Genomic DNA, 23,367 nt, shown 5'->3' with positions numbered 1-23,367 from the left:
GGCTTCATGAAGGCATTGCTGTTGATGCACACGAAGGGTTTGAAGAGAAATTATTTTGTAAGCTGGGTGTGGGAAATAGTATTTTATAATCAACAGGATTTTTCAGTATGTGTATGTAAACAAATTAATAAAACCTACAAATCGTGATCAGACTTTTCTGTCTACATTCCTAAAAATCATATATTCCAGGTTGGCATTAACCATTGTTTTGTGTCTTCTCATCGGCTAATTGTCTTCAGTATGGGAGTCATCTTATATTCCTGGTTTCTCAGGTTGTGTGTTCTTCTTGCAGCTCTCGAGGTGGGGGACTCAAAAGGGAGGAGGGGAGGTCGAAGGGGTGGCCTTTTCTCTTCCCCGTCCCTCTCATTTCCTCTCTTCACAATTGCTTTGCTGCCCCCTGCCCCACTGCCAGGTGTCAGCCCCTGGTCTGGGCAAAGGCCCCCGGAGTATGACAGATGCCAGCCCGTCCTTGGGAAGGTTGGTTTGCAAACCTGTTTTAGTCTTTGGGAGGCCTGGGTATTTTGATTCACACTTGCAGTGTCTATGGTTTGTCTCTTGCTGCATAAAGTCTATTCCATGAAACATACTCATTTATCTTTAAGCAGATTTATTATATGAAATATTCATGGGTGCAGGCTTGGCAGCACAGCGTTTGGAACAATGTACTGAGTACAGTTTGTCCTCATAAGTCTATTAATGCTGATGGGATGCAGTTGTCTCCTGTGAAGCTTTGGGGTGAGATGGGGCCAGTAGGGAGTCAGCTGGCTGAGGATAGCTCTTCATCTCCCTTAGTTTGGCTGCAGCAGCCCTGCTCTGCGTGTATGCCTGCGCAGATCCGTTCTTTCTCTTCCTCCTTAGTGAATACAGAGGCCTTACCTTCTGCGAGAACCCTCTTGTCAGCTTCCAGCTTCTTGTGTAATTCCAACGAATAGGGATGATTTGGAGGGAGGGAAAAGCTGGCTTAGGAGTGAAAACTGATATGTGGGGAGAAGGCATTTAGGGGGCTGGGAGGAGGCTCGATATTAACACTTAGGAATAAGCGCGGTGTGGCAACCCCCGGGCTGAATGTGTGTTCCAGATAGCCCTGACAGACACCACAGGAAGTACGTGTTGTCAATCCTGTATTACCCACGAAGAAATCGAGGCTCAGAGAGGTTTAGTTACTTGCCCAAAGTGCAGTTCACTTAGTTGAGCAAACCCGTATGGATGTATGGATGGCGTGTCATGTGGCCAGTGGCTGGATACAGGGCACAGAGCAGTCACGGCCTCTGGCTACAAGGAGTGCCCTATGCAGCAGATAGAGAAACAGCCCTGAGAAGTGAGTCAGACAGGGTAAGTGGAGCCCCCATGCGATGCAGGGTGTTAGCAAGGGCATGGTGAATTGTGGGAGGCTGTGGGAAGGCTGGAGGGGAGGACTGGAAAACTGGATAGGATCTTACCAGGCAGATGGGGGCTGGGAGAGGTAATTACAGACGGTGGGAAGAGCCAGCACAGGCCTGCAAGGATGTAGGTCATCCAGAAGTGGCCAGTAGACGGGAGACTGCTTGGTTCAGTGCTGCCCAGTCACAAGAGGCGGGGGTGGGGGGGGGGGGGTGCGCAGGAGACGTAGCCAGAGCCACTATCACAGGGGCTTATAGGCCTTCTAGAGGATTTGGACTGTAACTAAGGGAGCGAAGAGTCATTGGAGGTCTTGAAGCCAAGCAGAGAGAAAAATGAATTTCTCCATTTGGAAAACAATTCTGGAGGTAGAACAGAATGGGGCAGTGGGGAAGGCAGGAGGTAGGGAAACCTGTCAGAGAGGTCGCAGGGCAGGGGTGAGAGGAAGGGGAGGGGGTGTAGGAATGAGAAACGTAATTTGAGATTTCTGTTGGAAAATAGCAGGAACTGGTCTGGATTCTGTATCTGAAAAAAAGTATTAAAAACAAACAAAAAAACAAACCAGTAGCCAGAAAAGGATAAAGGAAAATGGTACATTAGAAGAGAAGTGTGAAGATATTTTTTAAAAGGCTTTTATAATGAGACAGAAGGTTTAAAGTGTTACGTAAAACAAGTTTTAGGGAATGATGAGGACCAATGTGGCATACAAGTTTTTTAAGTTTAGGATGGAGGTGGAGCAAGGTGGCCAAATAGAAGCCTCCACCAGCCATCCTCCTCACAAGAACACCAAATTTGACAACTGTCTACACCAAAAAAGCACCTTCATGGGCACTAAAAATCAGGTGAGTGATCACAGTACCTGGTTTTAACTTCATGTTACCAAAAGAAGCACTGCAGAGGGTAGGAAAGACAGTCGTGATCACTGACTCCATCCCTGTGGCGGCGGCCACATGGTGCTAAGAGAGAACCTGTATGACGGGGAAAGGAGAGTGCAGCAGTTGTGGGATTTGCACTGGAACTCATTGCTGCCAGCAGTGGGCAGAACTCAGCTGATGCCCATGGAGGGAGCATTTAGACCAGCCTAGACAGAGGAGAATCACCCATCTCAGCAGTCAGAACTTGAGTTCCAGCAAGCCTTCTTACCATAGGTTAAAGTGCTCTGGGGTTCTAAATAAACCAGGTCACAAGGACTGCAACACCCAGGCAAGTCCTAGTTCTGTGCTGGGCTCAGAGCCAGTGGACTTGGGGGTTACATGACCTAATGAGACACCAGGGTGGCTCAGGGAGTGCTTGCATCCCCTATCCCCCAAACCCAGGCAGCGCAGCTCACAGCTCCAAAAGAGACCCCCATCTTCTGTTAGAAGAGAGGAGAGTAAAGAGGACTTTGTCATGCAACTTGGGTACCAGCTCAGTCACGGTAGGATAAGGCACCAGGCAGAGTCATGAGGCCCCCATTCCATGCCCTAGATCTTAGATGACATTTCTAGACACCCTGGGCCAGAAGGGAACCTATTGCCTTGAAGGGAAGGACCCAGTAATGGCAGGATTCATCACCTGCTGACGAAAGAGCCCCTGGGCCCTGAATAATCAGCAGTGGTAACCAGGTAGTACATACCATGGGCCTTGGGTGAGACCCTGAGACCTGCTGGCTTCAGATGGGATCCAGCACATTCACAGCTGTGGTGGCTACGAGGAGAGACTCCTGCTTGAGTAAAGGAGAGGGAAGAATAAAGGGGACTGTGTCTCGCAGCTTAGATATCAGCTCAGACATAGAGAGAGCACCAACTGGGCCCTTGGGGTCCCCAGTTCCAGGCCTTGGCTCTGGGATAGCATTTCTGGACCTACCCCAGGCCAGAGGGGAGCTCACTGCCCTGTAGAGAGTCCCAGGACTGGCAGCATTCACCACAAGCTGACTAAAGAGTCCTTGGGCATTAAGTGAACATTGGTGGCGCCCTGGCAGCACTCCCCACGGGCCTGTGGTGGTTGTGGACACAGGGAGAGAGTCCTCTGCCTGGAGAAAGAGGAGGGAAGAGTGGGAAGGACTTTATCTTGTGGTTTTGTTGCCAGCTTAGCCGCAGTAGAATAGAGCACCAGGTAGATTTCTAGGGCTTCCGATTGCAGGCCCTGGCTCACAGATAGCATCTCTGGACCTGCCTGGGGCCTAAGAGAACTCACTGCCCTTAAGGGAAGGACACAAGCCTGGCAGTCTTTGCCACCTGCTAATTTTAGGGCCCTAGGGCCTTGAGTGAACATAGATAGTAGTCAGCTAGTGGTTATAGCAGGCCTCGGGCAAAACTCAGTGGTGTGCTGGCTTCAAATCTGACCAAGTGCAGTCCCAGTGGTGATAGTGACAGGGGTGTCACCCCTCCCCAAGCTCCAGGCAGCTCAGCCAGAGAGAGAGAGAGAGAGAGATTGCATTCGTCTAGGAGTTAGTCAGGGAAGAGAACAAGAGTCTCTGCCTGGTAATTCAGAGAATTCTTCCAGATGTGATCTAAGACCATCAAGGTGGTACGTCTACAAATCTGCAAGAACCACAGCATTGCTGGGCTTGATATGTCCCCTAATGCAGATACAGCTGCAGTGACCAAAAACTTAGATCACAACACCCACGTCCTTTGAATACCTGAAAAGCCTTCCCAAGAAGGATGAGTACAAACAAACCCAGACTGCAAAGACTACAATAAACACCTAACTCTTCAATGGCCAGACACCTACAAACATCCACTAGCATCAAGACCATCCAGGAAAATAGGACCTCACCAAGTGAACTAAATAAGGTGCCAGGGGCCAGTCTTGGAGAAACAGAGATATGTGATCTTTCAAACAGAGAATTCAAAATAGTTGTTTTGAGGAAACTCAAAGAAATTCAAGATAGCACAGAGAAGGAATTCAGAATCCTATCAGATAAATTTAACAAACAAATTGAAATAATTAAAAACAATCAAGCAGAAATTCTGGAGCTGAAAAATGCAATTGATGTACTGAAGAATGCATCAGAATCTCCTAATAGTAGAATTAATCAAGTAGAAAAATGAAATAGTAAACTTTAAGAGGCTATGTGAAAATACACAGTTAGAGTTGGGAGGATGGCTTGAGCCTGGGAGGCAGAAGTTGCAGTGAGGCAAGATTGCCCCACTGCACTCCAGCCTGGATGACAGAGCCAGACCCTGTCTCAAAAAAAAAGAAAGCAAGAAAAGCAAGCAAGCAAGCAAGCAAGCAAGAACAGTCAGAGGAGACGAAAGAGTCAAATGAAACATGCCTACGAGATCTGGAAAATAGCCTCAGTGGGGCAAATCTAACAGTTACTGGCTTTAAAGAGGAGGTAGAGAGAGAGACAGCAGTAGAAAGTTTATTTAAAGGGATAATAACAGAGAACTTCCCAAACCTAGAGAAAGATATAAATATTCAAGTACAGGAAGGTTATAGAACACCAAGCAGGTTTAATCGAAAGACGTCTACCTCAAGGCATTTAATATCAAACTCTCAAAAGTCAAGAATAAAGAAAGGATCCTAAAAGTAGCAAGATAAAGAAATAACATAAAATAGAGCTCCAGTACATCTGACAGCAGACTTTTTGGCGAAAACCTTACAGGCCGGGAGAGAGTGGCATGACACACTGAAAGTGTCGAAGGGAAAAAACTTAAATAGCATATATGAAAAAATATCTTTCAGGCTGGGTGCGGTGGCTCATGCCTGTAATCTGAGCACTTTCGGAGGCTGAGGCAGGTGGATCACTTGAGGTCAGGAGTTCAAGACCAGCCTGGCCAAGACGGTGAAACCCCGTCTTTACTAAAAATACAAAAATTAGCCAGGCATGGTGGCAGACGCCTGTAATCCCAGCTACTTGGGAGGCTGAGGCAGGACAGTCGCTTTAATCTGGGAGGCAGAGGTTGCAGTGAGCTGAGATTGTGCCACTCCACTCCAGCCTGGGCGACAGAGTGAGACTCCGTCTTAAAAAAAAAAAAAAAAAATCCTTCAAACATGAAGGAGAAATAAAGACTTACCCAGACAAACAAAAGCTTGATGGATTACATCAATACCAGACCTATCGTACAAGAAATGCTGGCTAGACACAGTGGCTCACGCCTGTAATCCCAGCACTTTGGGAGGCCGAGGCAGGTGGATCACAAGGTCAGGAGATCGAGACCATCCTGGCTAACATGGTGAAACCCCGTCTCTACTAAAAAAAAAAAAAAATTAGCCGGGCGTAGTGGCGGGCGCCTGTAGTCTCAGCCACTTGGGAGGCTGAGGCAGGAGAATGGCGTGAACCCGGGAGGCGGAGCTTGCAGTGACCCGAGATCGCACCACTGCACTCCATGCTGGGTGACAGAGTGAGACTCCGTCTCAAAAAAAAAAAAAAAGAAATGCTAAAGGGATTTCTTCAATCTGAAATAAAAGGATGTTAATGGTTAATGAGCAATAAGAAATCATCTGCAGGTGAAAAGTTCACTGGTAATAGTAAGTGCAGAGAAAAACACAGACTGTTAAAACACTGTAATTGCAATGTGTATACTTCTCATATCTTAAGTACAAAGATGAAAAGATAAACCAATCAAAAATAATAACTTTTCAAGAAAGTACAGTAAGATGTAAATAGAAACAACAAAAAGTTAAAAAGTGGGGAGATGAAGTTATAGAGTTTTTATTAGTTTTCTTTTTGCTTGTTTTTTATTATGTTTATGTAATCAGTGTTAATTTGTCATCAGTTTAAAATAATGTGTTATAAAATATTATTTGCAAATCTCATGGCAACCTCAAGTCTAAAAACATACAATGGATATGAAAAAGTAAAAAGCATGAAAATAAAACATAACACCAGAGAAAATCACCTTTACTAAAAGGGAAGACCAGAAAACAGCTAGGAAACAAATAACAAAATGGCAGGAGTAAGTCCTTACTTAATCAATAATAGCATTGAATGTAAATGGACTAAACTCTCCAATCAAAAGACACAGAGTGAATGAATAGATTTTTTTTTTTTTAAGACCCAATGATCTATTGCCTACAGGAAACACACTTCATTTATAAAAACACACATAGACTGAAAATAAAGGTATGGCAAAAGATATTTCATGCCAACGGAAACCAAAAAGGAGCAGAAGTAGCTATACTTATATCAGATAAATCGATTTCAAGAAAAAAATATAAAAAGAGACAAAGAAGGTTATTGTATAATGATAAAGGGGTCAATTCAGCATAAGGATATAACAGTTATATATGCATCCAACACTAGTGCACTCAGATATATAAAGCAAATATTATCAGAGTGAAAGATGGAGATAGACCCCAATACAATGATAGCTGGAGACCTCACTTTCAGCATTGGACAGATCATCCAGACAGAAAATCAACAAAGAAACATCAGACTTAATCTGCACCATGGACGAAATGGACCTAATAGATACTTACAGATCATTTCATTCCGTAGTTGCAGAATACACATTCTTCTGCTCAGCACATGGATCATTCTCAAGGATAGACCATATGCTAGGTTGCAAAACAAGTCTTAAAACATTCCAAAAAACTGAAATAATATCAAGTATCTTCTCTGACTACAATGGAATAAAACTAGAAATTAATAACAGGAATTTTGGAAACTATACAAACACATGGAAACTGAACAATATGCCTCTGAATGACCAGTGGGTCAATGAAGAGATTAAGAAAGAAATTGAAAAATTTCTTGAAACAAATGATAATAGAAACACAACATACCAAAACCTATGAAATACGGCAAAACAGTACTAAGAGAAGTTTGTGGCTATAAATGCCTACATCAAAAAAGAAGAAAAAGTTCAAATAAATCACCTAATGATGCATCTTAGAACTAGAAAAGCAACAGCAAACCAAACCCAAAGTTAGTAGAAGAAAAGAAGTAATAAAAATTAGAGCAGAAATATATGAAATTGAAACAGAGTAAACAATACAAAAGATCAATGAAATGAAAAGTTTTTTTTTTGGTATTTTGAAAAGATAAAAAAAATTCATAAACCTTTAGCCAGACTAAGAAAAAAAAGAGAGAAAACTCAAATAAATAAAATCAGAGATGAAAAAGGAGATATTACATAAATTGCATAAATTCAAAGGATCATTAGTGGCTACTGTGAACAACTATATACCAATAAATTGGAAAACCTAGAAGAAATGGATAAGTTTCTAGACACATACAGCCTACTAAGATAGAATCATGAAGAAATCCAAAATCTGAACAGACCAATAACAAGTAATAAGATCAAAGCCATAATAAAAAGTCTCCTAGCAAAGAACAGCCAAGGATGCAATGGGTTCGCTGCTAAGTTCTACCATTTAAAGAAGAAGTAATACCAACCCTACTCAAACTATTCTGAAAAATAGGGGAGGAGGGGATACTTCCAAACTCATTTTATGAGGCCAGAGTTACCCTGATACCAAAAACGAGACAGACACATCAGTAAAAGAAAACTACAGGCTAGTATCCCTGATGAACACTGATGCAAAAATTCTCAACAAAATGCTGACAAACCGAAGTCAGCAGTACATTAAAAAAAAAAAAAATCATTCATCATGACCAAGTGGAATTTATCCCAGGGATATAAGAATGGTTCAACATTCACAAACCAATCAGTGTGATACATCATATCAACTAAATGAAGGGCAAAAACCATATGATCATTTCAGTTGATGCTGAAAAAGCATTTGATAAAATTCAACATCACTTCATGATAAAAATCCTCAAAAAACTGAGTATAGAGGGAACATACCTCAATATAATAAAAGCCATATGCAACAGACCCACAGCAAATATCATACTGGATGGGGAAAAACTGAAAGCCTTTCCTCTAAGATCTGAAATAACAAGGATGTCCACTCTGTTGAATAGCAACATAGTACTGGAAATCCTAGCTAGAGCAATCAGACAAGAGAATGACATAAAGGGTATCCAAATGGGAAAGGAAGAAGTCAAATTATCCTTGTTTGCAGGTGATATGACCTCATATTTGGAAAAACCTAAAGACTCCACCAAAAAACAAAACAAAAAATGTATTGATTAGAACTAATCAATACATTTAGTAAAGTTGCAGGATACAAATTCAACATACAAAAATCATTAGCATTTCTATATGCCAACAGTGAACAATCTGAAAAAAGAAATCAAGAAAGTAATTCCATTTATAATTGCTACAAATAAAATAAAATACCTAGGAATTAACTAAACAAGTGAAAGCTCTCTAGGATGAAAACAATAAAAGACTGATGCAAGAAACTGAAGAGGACACCAAGAAATGGAAAGATATGCCATATTCATGGATTGGAAGAACCAATATTGTTAAACTGTCCATACTACCCAAAGCAATCTACAGATTCAATACAATCCCTATCAAAATACCAATGACATTCTTCACAGAAATAGGAAAAAAATCCTAAAATTTATATGGAACCACAAAAGACCCAGAATAGCCAAAGCTATCTTGAGCAGAAAGAATAAAACTGGAGGAATTGCATTACGTGACTTCAAGTTATACTACAGAGTTATAGTAACCAAAACAGCATGTTTCTGTTGTAAAAACAGACACGTAGACCAATGCAATAGAATAGAGAACCCAGGAATAAAGCCACACATCTACAATGAACTCATATTTGACAATGGTTCCAAGAACATACACTGGGGAAAGGACAATCTCTTTAATAAATGGAGCTGGGAAAACTGGATAACCTTATGCAGAAGAATGCATCTAGACCTCTGTCTCTTGCCGTATAAAAAAATCAAATCAAAGTGGATTAAAGACTTAAATCTAAGACCACAAATTATGAAACTACCAAAAGAAAACATTGGGGGAAACTCTCCAGGACATTGGACTTGGCAAAGATTTCTTGCATAATACACCACAGGCATAGGCAATCAAAGTAAAAATGGACAAATGGGATCACATCCAGGTGAAAAGCTTCTGCACAGTGAAGGAAACAGTCAGCAAAGTGAAGAGAGAGCCCAGAGAATGGGAGAAAATATTTGTTAACTGTCTGTCTGACAAGGGCTTAATAACCAGATTATATAAGGGGCTCAAACAACCCTGTAGGAAAAAAATTTAATAATCTAATTAAAAATTTGGCAAAATATCTGAATAGATGTTTCTCCAGAGAAGACATACAAATGGCAAACAGGTATATGAAAAGGTGCTCAACATCATTGATCATCAGAAAAATGCAAATCAAACCTACAATGAGATATCATCTCACTCCAGTTCAAATGGTTTTTCTCCAAAAGACAGGCAGTAACAAATGCTGGTGAGGATGTAGAGAAAAGGGAACCTTCATATACTGTTGGTGTGAATGTAAATTAGTACAATCACTATGGAGAACAGATTGGTGGTTCCTCAAAAAACTGAAAATAGAGCTAGCATATGATCCCGCAATCCCACTGCTAGATATATACCCAAAAGAAAGGAATTAAGTATATTGAAGACATATCTGCACCCCCATGTTTATTGCAGCACTATTCACAATAGCTGGGATTTGGAAGCAGCCTAAGGTTCCATCAGCTGATGAATGGAAAAAGAAAACAGTACATATACAAAACGGAGTACTATTCAGCCATAAATAAGAATGAGATCCTGTCATTTGCAACAACAGTGATGGAATCAGAGATCATTTTGTTAAGTGGCATAAGCCAGGCACAGAAAGACGAACTTTGCATGTTCTTATTTGTGGGGGGTAGAAATTAAAACAGTTAAACTCATGGAGATAGAGATTAGAATGATGGTTATCAGAGGCTGGGAAAAGTAGTGGAGTGAGTTGGGGGAGGAGGAAATGGTTAATGGATACAAAAAATATTTGCAAAGAATGAGTAAGACCTAGTATTTGCTAGCACAATAGGATGACTACAATAAAAAATAGTTTAGTTATACATTTTCAAATAACTAAAATAATTGGATTGTTTGTAACACAAAGGATAAATGCTTGAGGTGATGGATACCTCACTTACCTTGATATGATTATTATGCGTTGTATGCTTGTATGAAAATATCTCATATACTCCATAAATATATACACATACTCTATCCACAAAAATTAAAAATAAAAGAATAGTAACAGAGTTTTTCTAAATTTAATAGTGCTTTAGAAATTAAAAGAGACCCAAGAATAAAAGGAAAGGTGAACTAAGAGAGATATAGGTTAAAAAGAAATATAAGAGAAATAAGCTATGTAAGAGATACAGGTCGGGCACGGTGGCTCACACCTGTAATCCCAACACTTTGGGAGGCTGAGGTGGGTGGATCACCTGAGGTCAGGAGTTCGAGACCAGCCTAGCCAACATGGTGAAACCCCATTTCTACTAAAAATAGAAGAATTAGCCAGGCATGGTGGTGGGTGCCTGTAATCCCAGCTATTTGGGAGGCTGAGGCAGGAAAATCACTTGAACCTGGGAAGCAGAGGTTACAGTGAGCTGAGATCACGCCACTGCACTCCAGCCTGGGCAACAAGAGTGAAACTCTGTCTCAGAAAAAAAAAAAAGAGATACATGTGTAAGAAATAAGGGAAATAGGCCGGGTGTGGTGGATCATGCCTGTAATCCCAGCACTTTGGGAGGCCGAGGCGGGTGCATCACGAGGTCAGGAGATCGAGACCATCCTGGCTAACACAGTAAAACCCCATCTCTACTAAAAATACAAAAAATTAGCTGGGGGTGGTGCCACGCGTCTGTAGTCCCAGATACTCGGGAGGCTGAGGCAGGAGAATCGCTTGAACCCGGGAGGCGGTGGCAGTGAGCCGAGATTGCACCCCTGTACTCCAGCCTAGGTTGACAGAGTGAGACTCCATCTCAAAAACAAAAAACAAAAAAAGTGAAATATAGGCCAAAAGCAGAACCAACAGTAGGGAAGAGCAGACAATGGTTTACAGGGCCACAAACACCAATGGCTCTGGAAGTGCAGGTAGTGCAGGCAACACCATGAGACTGGAAGGGCAGGTGGAGGGAAAGGGGAAAGGTGAGTGATGGAGTGGAGCCCGCCTATTGGAGAGCTTCAAGGGCACCGCTCGCCACTGTCTATTCTGCTGGCAGGGCAAGTGACAGTGTAAACAGGGCAGTCGGGTTCATGTGGCTTTGCCTTTTGCTGCTGGCACCTGTTCAGGTGGGCTCTTTGGAGTTGATGAGGTGGTGATTGAGCAGCTAGGATGCAGTGTGGCAGGCTTGTCCTGTCACGTACCAGAGAAGATGGTGGTGGGAGGTGGTGCTTGCAGAACTCTTAGGAGCACTGAGGAAGAAGGTGGAGGAACACCCAGCCTTCTGGCTTGAGTGCCTCCTGTGTGTCGTAGAAGGATCTAGATCCTGTGGGGGCACATAGAGCAACAGAAAAAACTTGCAAGACCTGTGGGATGAGTACATGGTCATCTGGTATCATGTGTGAAGCTGGGGCTATGTATGGGCCTTACTTCTCATCTTCTGGAATAGAGTTAGACAAGGAAACCCAACTCAGGATCCCATTAGTACTCTTGTCTGCTCTAATCGCGGGTTGAGCTGATGTCTTCATCCTTTGTTGGTTGCTGTTAAGGAATGAGGATGCGTTTATGGTGGAAAGAGTGTGGGGCTGAGAATCTGGAGGCCAGGTCAAGTTCTGACTCTGCATTTATTATCAGTGTGACTTGCTGCAAGTGTAACCTGTCTGAGTGTCTGCGTCCTTATTTGTAATTTGGAGGCTGTAATAGTGATGTCTGCCTCACAGAAGCCCTAGGTTGTCATGGGGATCAGTGTGGGTATGTGAGAGTGTTTCATAAATTGCAAAGCTCTGCCGTAGCTGATTGTACCTCTAGACTTCTAAGTGCTTTGGGGAAAGTGTACCTGGTTATTCCTTATACTTCTCACAGTGCCTCCAAAGTGACAGTGATACTCAAGAAATGCTGGTTGAGTATGAGTTTACTGCAGCACTGAGCAGTTTCCGGGTTCCATTTTCCAGTGGCCAGACCCTCTCCTTGTTCACACTGTTGGATGAGGGAGGTAGAGCTGGAACATTGGACTGGCCTTTGGAACAGATGCAGTGGCCACCAGGAGGTGGCGATGCCTGGAGCAGTGTTAGCCATGCAATGTGATGAGGATCACACACTCTCACATGGTTTCCAGTTGCTGGGCCCAGAGCTACATTCAGGGGGGCCCACCTTCATGTTCAAAAGCAGGAAGCAGACTAGGGGCTGTTTCCGTTTCCTGTCCTCCCACTTCTCTTCCACTGCACAGCCCGTACGTGCGTGCCTGCATGCCACCCCTCACACAGTGTCCCCATCTCCTTAGTGCGGCCTCAATTCTGACTCCTGGTTGTTTCTCATTTCCTTACCTCTCCGTTGCTACCCCTAGCCCCATCCCCTGCTTGTGGACCCTGGAGAGGCACCATCTGCCTCTGCCTCTGTGGGCCCAGGTGTGTGTTGGGTGTCGAGCTTGCAGTGAGAACTGGTTTGCTGAGCCTTGGTTTTTTTTGCACCTGCTGCAGGTCATCTTCCACGACGTTGCTGTGCTGACGGATAAGCTCTTCCCCGTCGTGGAGGCCATGCAGAAGTACTTCAGTGCTGGCTCGGGAACCTACTACAGTGACTCCATCTTCTTTCTCTCGGTTGCCATGCATCAGATCATGCCAAAAGGTAACCTGGGCTTCCAGGAGCAACAGCCCCTGGGTGTCTGACTTTTGCATCCGTTTCCCTGGTTCCAACACTGCCCAGGCTCTGTATCAGAGAGAAGAGCTCCACTGAACATGAGAGAGTGGATGAGGGAGCCAAACCAAGCCCTTTGTACCACTGAGCTTCCTACACCAAGAATCAAGGGCAGGGCCTTGGTTGCATAGCTCCCGGGGTCCATTTATGAGGACACAGGGGGTCTCTGGGCTCTGGTCTGGACTCTGCCCCTTGCACTTGCCCCCTTCTTTCCCCACTGCTCAACCCCCATACTTTGTTTGCTCATCTGAAAAATGGTAGGTTGGATTAGATGATCCTCCGTCCAAATTTATGATCTTGTTCTTTCTAGTTTGAATTTGTATTTATCTGATTTTAAAATAGCAAATCTAGATGTGAGAGGTGCAAATTATGATCATGTAGAACTTCTGAAGAAACTCCAATGCGCAATTAGAAGGATTTTCTGGGCGTCTGTCCCCAGGAAAGAGAGATGTATCATCCAGTGTGTGAGGTCCAGCTTGTATGGAATTTCTGGCAGGTCTGGTCATGCTTGGACTGGAAGCCTTGGAGGGTCTAACTCCTGGAGTGTGTCTGGTTTCTAGGATCTCCCTACGGTGATCCTTAATGGGTTCTGGAGCCCTGGATATTGACCAGTGTATAATCTGTTCTCATGCTGTTCATAAAGACATACCTGAGACTGGGCGATTTATAAAGGAAAGAGGTTTAATAGACTCACAGTTCAGCATGGCTGGGGAGGCCTCAGGAAACTTACAGTCATGGAAGGGGAAGCAAACACATCCCTCTTCACATGCTGGCAGCAAGGAGAAGTGCCACGCAAAAGGGGGAAAAAGCCCCTTAGAAAACCGTTGGATCTCAGAGAACTCACTAGCATGAGAACAGCACGAGGATAACTGCCCCCCATGATTAAATTACCTCCCACCAGGTCCCCCCCACCACATGTGGAGATTATAGGAACTACAATTCAAGATGAGATTTGGGTGGGGACACAGCCAAACCATATCAACTAGTTTCTGGCCATGGTGAACCATGTCCTGAGCCTCTTAATGGTGAGAAGGGGTGTTTGGGGCCTTGGGGTAGCAGTTATCTCAACTGTGGCTGGTTGAGTTTTCCAGCAGTTTCCAGACCAGGCAGGTCCTGGTAGCCCAGGGGACAGTGGACCATATGGTGGAGCCCTGCTCCTCCAGCCCAGTGAACAGAAGTGAAAAAGAAGGTGCTTGGTGAACCAGAGACTCGGGAGTTGAGAGTTGAAGCTCGGTTCCTGTTGGGAGGTTGTCTTGCCACAGGGAAAAGCAAGCCCATCCATTCTGGCTGGGACTTTGCAGGCAAGTTCCAGCACCCTGGAGGCCTCTGAGTGTCCTCTTTGTTGTGAGGCAAGGGCTCAGGGGGCTCCACTGGGCAGGAGTCTGAAGAAGAGAGGAGACGAGCTCACCGACAGGGCCTAGGGTGAAGAGCTAGCATTGGTGAACCTTTGCAGTGAGCCAGGTGCAGCTCTGTCAGCTCACCAACCCTTCTACCCATCCTGTGGGGTTACAGGTGAAGCTGAGGAGTTGCAAGACCTGCCCAGGGTTATACAGCCTTTTAAGTGGCAGAGCCAGGGTTGGAAGCTGCTTCTCTAAATAGTTAACTTCTACCCCATCAGGTGCCCCATACATGACTTCTCTGGACAGCCCAGTACAGGAGCTGTGGGTGGCTCAGACTTGAGAAGGACATGGTTCTGTTCTAGATTCTAGAGGGCAGGCAGATGGAGGTGTTGCTCACAGCTCCGCCATTAGCCACTTATGTGCCTAGGGCTGAGCCACTTTGTCTCTCTTGGCCTCACCAGTTTCCCCACCTGTAAAATGAGGGGCTGCAGCAGTGAGCTGTTTCAGCTTGCATTCTGAAGAGCCCAGGGCTTGTAGGAATCCCCCCAGGGGTTTCTGTAGTTCTAGGGAGCCAGGGGAAGGCATGCCTGCCTTCCCTTCACCTCCCTCCCTCCTGCCTCTTTCCCTCTGTCAGCTGTTAGGTTCCTGCCCATTGCATGCTCAACTCTGGGCTGGGTTATGCTTTGGAGTACCCAGCGGGAGGTGAAATACAGCTCCTCGTGGTTTGTCAGGGAAGAGAAAATTCTTCTGCCTCCAGCTATAGGACAGCCAGGCAATGAATTGTGCAGGGACCGATGACAAGAGTTAGGGAGCTCCTAAGCTCTGGGAAAGGGTGAGAATTATGCCAGGAAGGTGCTCCGGCCCTCTCTGACTTAGCTCTGCCCAAGAGCCTGGCATAGCTCAGGGGGGCAGTGATGTCTACAGAGAAAAGGCTTTGGCCAGAGCTTTGCAGTCGATGCAGTAAATGGATGCATCATTGGTGTCCCTCCAGGTGTGGGCCCCACCCTCCGAGGGGCGTGCATCAGGAGGTGGGGAAGGAGTTATTTTAGATGTGCCTCCAGCCGACCCAAACACACAGTCTTTTCAGGGGTTCTTCAGGGGAGTGATAATGTGCCTCCAGCAATTCTTTTTTTATTTTGAGGCAGAGTTTTGCTTTTGTTGCCCAGGTTGGAGTGCAATGGTTTAGCAATCTCGGCTCACTGCAACCTCTGCCTCCCGGGTTCAAGCGAGTCTCCTGCCTCAGCCTCTTGAGTAGCTGGGATTACAGGCATGTGCCACCACGCCCGGCTAATTTTGTATTTTTAGTAGAGACGGAGTTTCTCCATGTAGGTCAGGCTGGTCTCAAACTCCCGACCTCAGATGATCTGCCCGCCTCGGCCTCCCAAAGTGCTGGGATTACAGGCGTGAGCCACCGCGCCTGGCAGCAATTCATTTTTACATGTGCCCCAAAGCCTTTTCCTAAGAAAAGAGTTATTAGGAGTTACCAAAATTTGATAGTCATAAAATAAAATGAGCGGTCCTTGAGTTTCCTGTGGCGTCTGGGGCGTGTCCTGCCAGGAAGTCTGGCTTGGCACACTTGGCAGCGCTGGGGAGTTCCTACTGAGATCATTTGGAATTCCTGCAGTTTTTGGAAGGACACTCTGTTTTCAGACATCATTCATGCTGTCTTGAGTTTGTCATGATTCTTAACTGCTGCCTTTTTTGCATTCATTGTTTTTTAATCATAGAAATGAGTGTTGTTTTGTGCTTTGGTTGATGGTTTTGTTGTCATGTAATTGCTGCATTCTTGTTACGTTGGCTATTCTGTTTCTTTCATAGCATTCATTTTTCTCCAGGAAAGTGAGAATGGAGTATGGGTGGAGCCTGAGCCCTTGGTCTCACCCAGGAGGGCGGGTCAGAAAAGCCTGTGCTCCTCTGAGTTCCTTCTGGAGGTCCTGTCTAGTGTTTGCCCCAGAAATCCAGATTCTTTTTCTGTGTCTAAACCTCTCCTCCCGCTTTCCCTTCTGTAGCATGAGGGTCATCCTTCTGTACCTAAACTACTTTTAAAATGTGCTTACTTTTTTTTTGAGACAGAGTCTCACTCTGTCGCCCAGGCTGAAGTGCAGTGGCACAATCTCGGCTCACTGCAACCTCTGCTTCCTGGGTTCAAGCAATTCTCCTGCCTCAGCCTCCCAAGTAAATGAGATTACAGGCACCCGCCACCATGCCCGGCTAATTTTTTTTTTTTGTATTTTTAGTAGAGATGGGGTTTCACCATATTGGCCAGGCTGGTTTTGAACTCTTGACCTCAAGTGATCTGCCTGCTTTGGCCTCCCAAAGTGCTAGGATTACAGGTGTGAGCCACTGCACCCGGCCATCATTATTGATTCTTTATCTTCTTTATATTCCCAACATGTAGCTTTTTAAACATTTAGGCAAAGTAGAAGTTATCCTGTATATCAAATCATTCTGAGTCTTTTTTTATAGATGAAGATTTGAAATTGAATCTTCATTTCAACCCCCATGAAAGAAATTGTACAAATGAAGCTATGTCATGATTTTTTCAGTTAATGGCTCACGTCCCCATTTTCTGTGTAATTATAGTCTTTGAAAATTTTTCAAATGGTTTTATTGAGTAGATGAACCTCAGTTCACTTTCTCATTTCCCTTTTCTCAGCTAGCTAGATGCTTTCTATTTTTTCTAGTATTGTAAATTATACGATGGATACCCGCATGCATACAGATTATTTTCTCTAATTAGGATTCTTTCCCATGATAGCTCCCAAAGGTAGCATTACTGGGCCAGAGGTGACCCTTGTAAGGCCAGGGTGTGTCAACCCCCAGCCGCCCAGGGTTGTTAACTCACACAGGTGAGGTTCTGTACAGTTTCAAGCCTACTAGTGTCTGTACAGTTCTAAGCCTGTTAGTGTCTGACTTCTCACGGGGGCCACCTCAGGCAGCCACTTAAGAGCTTCAAGACAGTGGCTGTCCCGCTGGACAGGAAAGAAAAGGGAGGAGCTGAGAGGTTAGGCCACTTCTCCGAGTTCTCCAGCGATCTGTGTCCTCCCTGCCCTTGGAGTTCTCAGTCCGGAGCTTATGCCCATTCTGATGTCCAGACCTGGACACCCAGCCTCTTACACATGCCCAGCCCTGTGAAACTTATAGGACTTGGCATCCTTGCCTGTCTTCTGGGCCCCATGTCGCAGCCCCGCAGAGGGGACCTGGCTGGCATAGGGTTGGGCTGGTCAAACCCATGAGTTTTGCCCTGATCGCCCCCTCGGAGCAGCAGCGCCCAGAACCACATCTGAGCAAGGGCCTCAGGAAGAACGAAGGGGCCCTGCCAGGCGGGACATGCTGGCTCTGATTTCGGTCAGAGCTTGTTTTTCTCTTCCCTGCTTGTTGGGGGTTCACATGCGGCTGGTCTCGCTGCTCACAAGCGCTTGCCTGCCTGTGTGCCCTCCACAGACACAGCCACTGTGTTCTTCACCCGCATCCACAGGGCTTTTATTTCCATTTGTCTGTGGTGTTGGGTTTGTCGCCACTGGAAGCATCTTATGCAATGGAAAAGAAAACATTTTTTGCCGCACTGGAGCTGGAGGGAGCCAAGGGCAACTCCTCCAGGACTGCCAGCTTCCCCCTCCTGGGTCACACGGCCTGAGGCGCTGTTGGCTCCAGCTCAGCAGTATGGGCTGTGCTACGGTGCATGCTCTGTGGTTGTGGTGGCTTCTCCCTGAGCAGGGCAGGCAGGCCTCCAGACAAGCAGCAGGGCTCTAGGCTGGCCAGAGGCCCCCAGGAGACTCTCCTGTCATCCCCCATGCACCCCTGGAAGGCTCTGCTGTCCTGCAGTCGGTCCTTTGTCAATATCCAGCCTATGCTAAGCGCTGCTGTTTGCAAGACGTGGTGCTGGCCACCCTTGGTGTCTCAGAGATGTTTGCTGGGCTGCTGCTTCATGGGCTGATGTCAGTGGGGCAGGTGGCATGGTCCAGCAATGAGGGCAGACAACATGAAGAGCCACCCAATGCTGAGGGCTTCAGAAGAGGACAGGTCACAGGCATTTGCAGGAAGAAGGGAGGCTTCCTGGAGGAGGTGGCTGTGAAATTTTCTCCAACTTGCCTTGTTTTTGATGACCTTGACAGTTTTGAGAAATACCCGTCAGCTGTTTTGTAGAGTGTTCCCCAATTAGGATTTATCTGATGTTTTTCTCACCGTTAGACTGAGGTTACAGGTTTTGGGGAGGTTATGGGAGGGATGCCGCAGAGGAGAAGAGCTGTTTCCCTCACATCATATCAGTGACACACCACATCCTATCAAGGGTACATGGTTTATCACTGTTGCTGTTGACCTTGATCACTGGGCTGAAGTCGTGTTTGTCAGGTTTCTCTCCTGTAAATTATTCTTTTCCCCCTTGCCATACTGTATTCTTTGGAAGGAAGTCACTCTATGTGGTCCGTGCTTAAAGAATGTGGATAGTCACTTTTCAAAGGTCACATGTCCCTTGCTTGGACCCCATCACACACATCCTGCTGGTAGTGTCTGCCTCCTGACAGGTGCCGCTGGCCATGGGCTGTGGGAGCCCAGAGGCTTTGAAGGACAGCTTCAGCATTCCACGCGATGGGCTCCATTCATTGTACTGCCTGGGGCTGTGCGTGGCTGCGTCTGATCATCTCTTGATGTCCAGTGTAGGGAGCACTGAGGCAGGCAGGTCTGAGCAGGCTGAAAGGGGGATTGGTGTATCAGAGAGAGTAGGAGTCCAGGCTCAGGATCGGACAGAGCTGGGTGCAAATTGCAACACTGTGACCCCCAGGGTCAAGGCTTCGTGATCTTGGGAGGTTACTTAAAAGAGGCCCTGTGGTGTTGTGGTTAAGAGTGTGGGCCGGGCCAGGCGAGGTGGCTCACGCCTGTAATCCCAGCACTTTGGGAGGCCGAGGTGGGCGGATCATCTGAGGTCCGGAGTTCGATACCAGCCCGGCCAACATGGTGAAACCCCATCTCTACTAAAAATACAAAAAAATTAGCCGGGTGTGGTGGTGGGCGCCTGTAGTCCAAGCTACTTAGGAGGCTGAGGCGGGAGAATCACTTGAACCCGGGAGGCGGAGGTTGTAGTGAGCCTAGATGGCACCACTGTACTCCAGCCGGGGCAACAGTGTAATAGAGTGAGACTCCGTCTCAAACAACAAAAAAAGTAATGCTGCTAAAAATGCTTCATATCTCCCCCACCCGCTTCCCCCCAGCTCCCAGCATCAGGGTTTCTGAAATCTCCATAACATTGAGCGTGTGATTATTGCCGCCATCAGCCCCAGCCTGCTTGCTTCCTGCGGAGATCCATGGGAGTGGATAAAAGACCAGACAAATGCAAGCTGTTATAAAATCCCTCAAAAGGTAGGATTTGGGCCTGAGTGAGCCTCCTCTGCCCGCATCTCTCGAAGCCTAGCGTGACGCTTGCCATTGTAGAAAAGAACAGCAAAGCCAGCTGGCAACAAATTGGGGTGGCCCCATCCAGCTCTCCTGGCCTCCTGGGTGTTATCACCCCGAGAGTCCTTATTTCAGTGTCTGCCATGGGGGCCTTACTGTCTTGAGGCTGCAGGCAGATGGTTGGTCTCTTTCAAGAACATTCTTGGGTCCACTTTGGGTCAGTGTTGCTGGGTGGCAAAGGCTGGTGTAAGATTCAGGTAGTTGACACTGGATGCTTCTTAGCCTAGGTTCACAGGCCTGCATGAGAAAGAACTGAGGCAGGGCCAGAATGCCTGCAGGCTTGGGGCAAAACCCACATGGGAAATTCTAGACCAGCAGCTCCTTCCCTCCCTCCTTCCCTTCCTCCTTCCTTCTTCCCTTCCTGCCTGCCTGCCTGCCTGCCTGCCGTGAAACACTGAGGTCAGTGTGTGTGTGGCCTTTTGCAGAAAGCCTTTAAAATACTATCTTTTCTTTTTTCCTTAAGTACAATTTGACAAATGTAGTAAAAGCCATATTGAGTTTTCATTTCTTTGTTCTGTACTTTTTGTAGTTTTACTCACTGCCATGGGAGGTCTGTAGTATTCTCTACTGTTCTTTTAGATCAATTTCATAAAACAGAGGAGGCTTTTAAGGCTGGTTTATAGAACTTCATAACTTTGTTCAGTTTAAACCTTATCAGGAAGCTGTTCAGTAATCAATGTTTCATTAGCTGTCATGAGGCAAACATGTTTCTAAGGGGAGGGCTCCTGCAGGGAGATGTGTGTGCCTTCTGGAACCTGGGGTACAGTGGATAAGGATTGGAGATTCCAGGGCAGCCTGTTCTCTGCCCCTGCTCCATCAGCCTCAGTACCAGGAGAAAGCAGACAAAAGGGCCCCCACCCTACAATTGTGGATTCCGTATGTAGATGGTTTTCCAGCCTCTGAGATCCTGACTGTGAAAGGGGCTGACAGCGCATGCTGGTTCCCATAGTTAGCCCTGTGGCCCCTGCTTGCTTCAGAAAGAAGTGGTCTGAGGATTGACGGGGGTGGGGGCTGGTTTAGTGTGGACATGGGGTGGGGTCAGCAGGCCTGGGAGTGAGTTCTGACCTCTGCAGAGCAGGGGAAGGGGCACTGCTTTCTGCTGTCTTCTCTACCCCTCAGGCGAACCGGACTGGAGGAGACTAAGGTCTTGCTCAGACTTTGAGCCTAAGCCACATTCTCTAACCTGGTTTACCAGAGAGTTCTGCGTTCCACCCCGGTGACGCAGGTAACAGAGTGGCTTTTGAATCTCCCACCTGCGATGGCTCCTAATGTTTTGGTTTCAGAAGCCAAAATAAAATCTGGTATTGCCTAAATCCCTCGTGACTCCTAACACAGATCTCGAGTGAAAACCTGCCTTCTCTGAGCAGCATTCTTTGTCTGTAAAATGGGAATAGTGACCATGTAGGCCTCACTGGGGTTGTGGGGAGGACTGGCTGAGATACTGTGTGAAAAGTCCCAGGGCCTGATACCGATACCTGATACCGTAAGTGTTAGATAGTATTAGTACTTTTCCTCTTGGAGGGTCAAGTACATAGCAGCAAACCAAAAGCTCTGATAAGTGCTGCAGTAAAAAACATTTAGCTTCTGCGTGTAACCAACATCGCTCACCACGGTTGACCACAGAATGCCTTTTTGAGGAATACCTATTTACATTCTGAGAGCGGGTTTTCCACAGTACTCACTTTAAGAAATGCTGCCCTCGCCGGGCATGGTGGCTCATGCCTGTAATCCCAGCACTTTGGGAGGCCGAGGCGGGTGGATCACTTGAGGTCAGGAGTTTGAGACTAGCCCGACCAACATGGAGAAACCCCGTCTCTACAAAAAATACAAAATTAGCCGGGCATGGTGGCGCATGCCTGTAATCCCAGCTACTCGGGAGGCTGAGGCAGGAGAATCACTTGAACCCAGGAGGCGGAGGTTGCGGTGAGCCAAGATTGTGCCATTGCACTCCACCCTGGGCAACAAGAGCGAAGCTCTGCCTCAAAAAAAAGAAAGAAAGAAAGAAAGAAATGCTGCCCTCAGATAAGGGTAATAAATAATACTTGTGTAGCTCTCTGTTGGGATGCGGGTGTGGGCAGGAAAGCCTCAACTTCCAGCCAAAGCTACCTCATATCAGCCAGCCTTTCCTGTCCCCTGCCAATAGAGCATGTCGTTGGGTGTGCCATTTTAATTATTCACTTACTTGGTTGTACTTCCAGCTTTGAAATAGCTTTGGGTTTGCCTTGGACCCAGAGGCATTGGGAGGACTTTCCCTGGATCATGAATTGTGGTGGGGGCCCCGGGGACAGAGTCGTTGAAGAGGAGGTGTGTGTCTGGCAGCACACCGTGGGTGCAGCGCCCTTGCGGCACTGACCAACAAGTGGTTTCAGAGGATCTCAACCCAGAGGGTGACCGAGGGTTCTGGACACCAACCCTCAAGGGAACCGGGCCTAAACGCCATAGAACAGCAGTCCTCAGCCTTTGTGGCACCAGTGGCTGGTTTCACAGAAGACAGTTTTTCAATGGACCGAGGGGTGGTTGGGGGGTCGTTTTGGGATGAAACGGTTCCACCTCAGATCATCAGGCATTAGTCAGAGTCTCATAAGGAGCATGCAGCCTAGATGCCTCGCATGTGCAGTTCACAGTAGGGTTTGTGTTTCTTTGAGAATCTGATGCTGCTGCTGCTGATCAGTGATGCTCACTGGCCCGCCTCCCACCTCCTGCTGTGCGGCCGGGTTCCTACCAGGCCACTGACCCATACCTGTTCGCATGGGGCTTGGGGACCCGGCCCCAGAAGACTCACTGTCTTCTGAAGGGCTGTCCTGGGAAACTGGAACCCAGCCTGTTCTGTGTGTCCCCAAAAGGCCACACCAGGTGCAGCTGACCGGAATTTAACTTTGTTACCACGTTTCTGTGAGCCTGTGGGCAAGGCCCTCTTCTTCCCAGTGGCAGATCCTCCCATCCCATCCCGTCGGATCCGATCCCATCGGATCCAGCAGCCCTGGCTTCAGCCTGCACTGTGCTGTCACTCACCCTGCCCTGTGCTGTCACTCACCCTGCCATGGCTACCCCCGCTTCCTGCTCCCTCCACCTGGGCCACTCTCCCGGTGGCATTCCGTGGCTTGCCCCATCTCCTCCTCCAGATCTTTGTGCAATGAGGCCATCCCTGGCCGTCCTGTGTGAAATCGTGCTCATCTTCTGTGATGAAGGGCCCTGGCCCTTCCCTGCCTTCTTTCTCTTCATAGTTCTTATTGTCTGCTCATGTGGAATGGATTTTGCTTTTTTTTGTTTGTTTTGGTCATCTATCTGCCCCACCCAAATGTAAGCTCCATGGGGGCAGGAAGTTCTCTGTGTTTCATTCACTGCTGTGTTCCCAGTTTCTAGAGCGATACAGACACATAGTAGGCAGTCAATAAATATTCATCAAGTGAATTAAATGAATACCGTTTTGTTAGGTGTTATCTTGAACTACTTTATTTTAGGGGTCACCTCAGTCTGCCAGAGCTGGCTCACTGCCTTCGCCCTTTTTCTTTTTTTTTGAGATGAAGTC

At 46.5% G+C, this 23,367-nt stretch overlaps 1 protein-coding gene across 2 annotated transcripts in view; it reads left to right on the top strand.

Annotated features, from left to right (window-relative positions):
- The window catches only part of XXYLT1 (xyloside xylosyltransferase 1), a 196,792-nt gene that overhangs the window by 32,720 nt on the left and 140,705 nt on the right, over positions 1–23,367 (top strand). For both annotated transcript variants that reach the window (XM_054482823.2, XM_063662580.1), the window contains exon 2: positions 12,831–12,978. In XM_054482823.2, the coding sequence (XP_054338798.1) occupies positions 12,831–12,978 (148 nt within the window). The remainder of the gene's footprint in view (positions 1–12,830; positions 12,979–23,367) is intronic.

Source organism: Pongo pygmaeus, chromosome 2 (assembly GCF_028885625.2).
Source record: "Pongo pygmaeus isolate AG05252 chromosome 2, NHGRI_mPonPyg2-v2.0_pri, whole genome shotgun sequence".
Taxonomy (NCBI): Eukaryota; Metazoa; Chordata; class Mammalia; order Primates; family Hominidae; genus Pongo; species Pongo pygmaeus.
The sequence above is the reverse complement of the archived record's forward strand: the minus strand, read 5'-3'. Positions and strand labels throughout refer to the sequence as shown.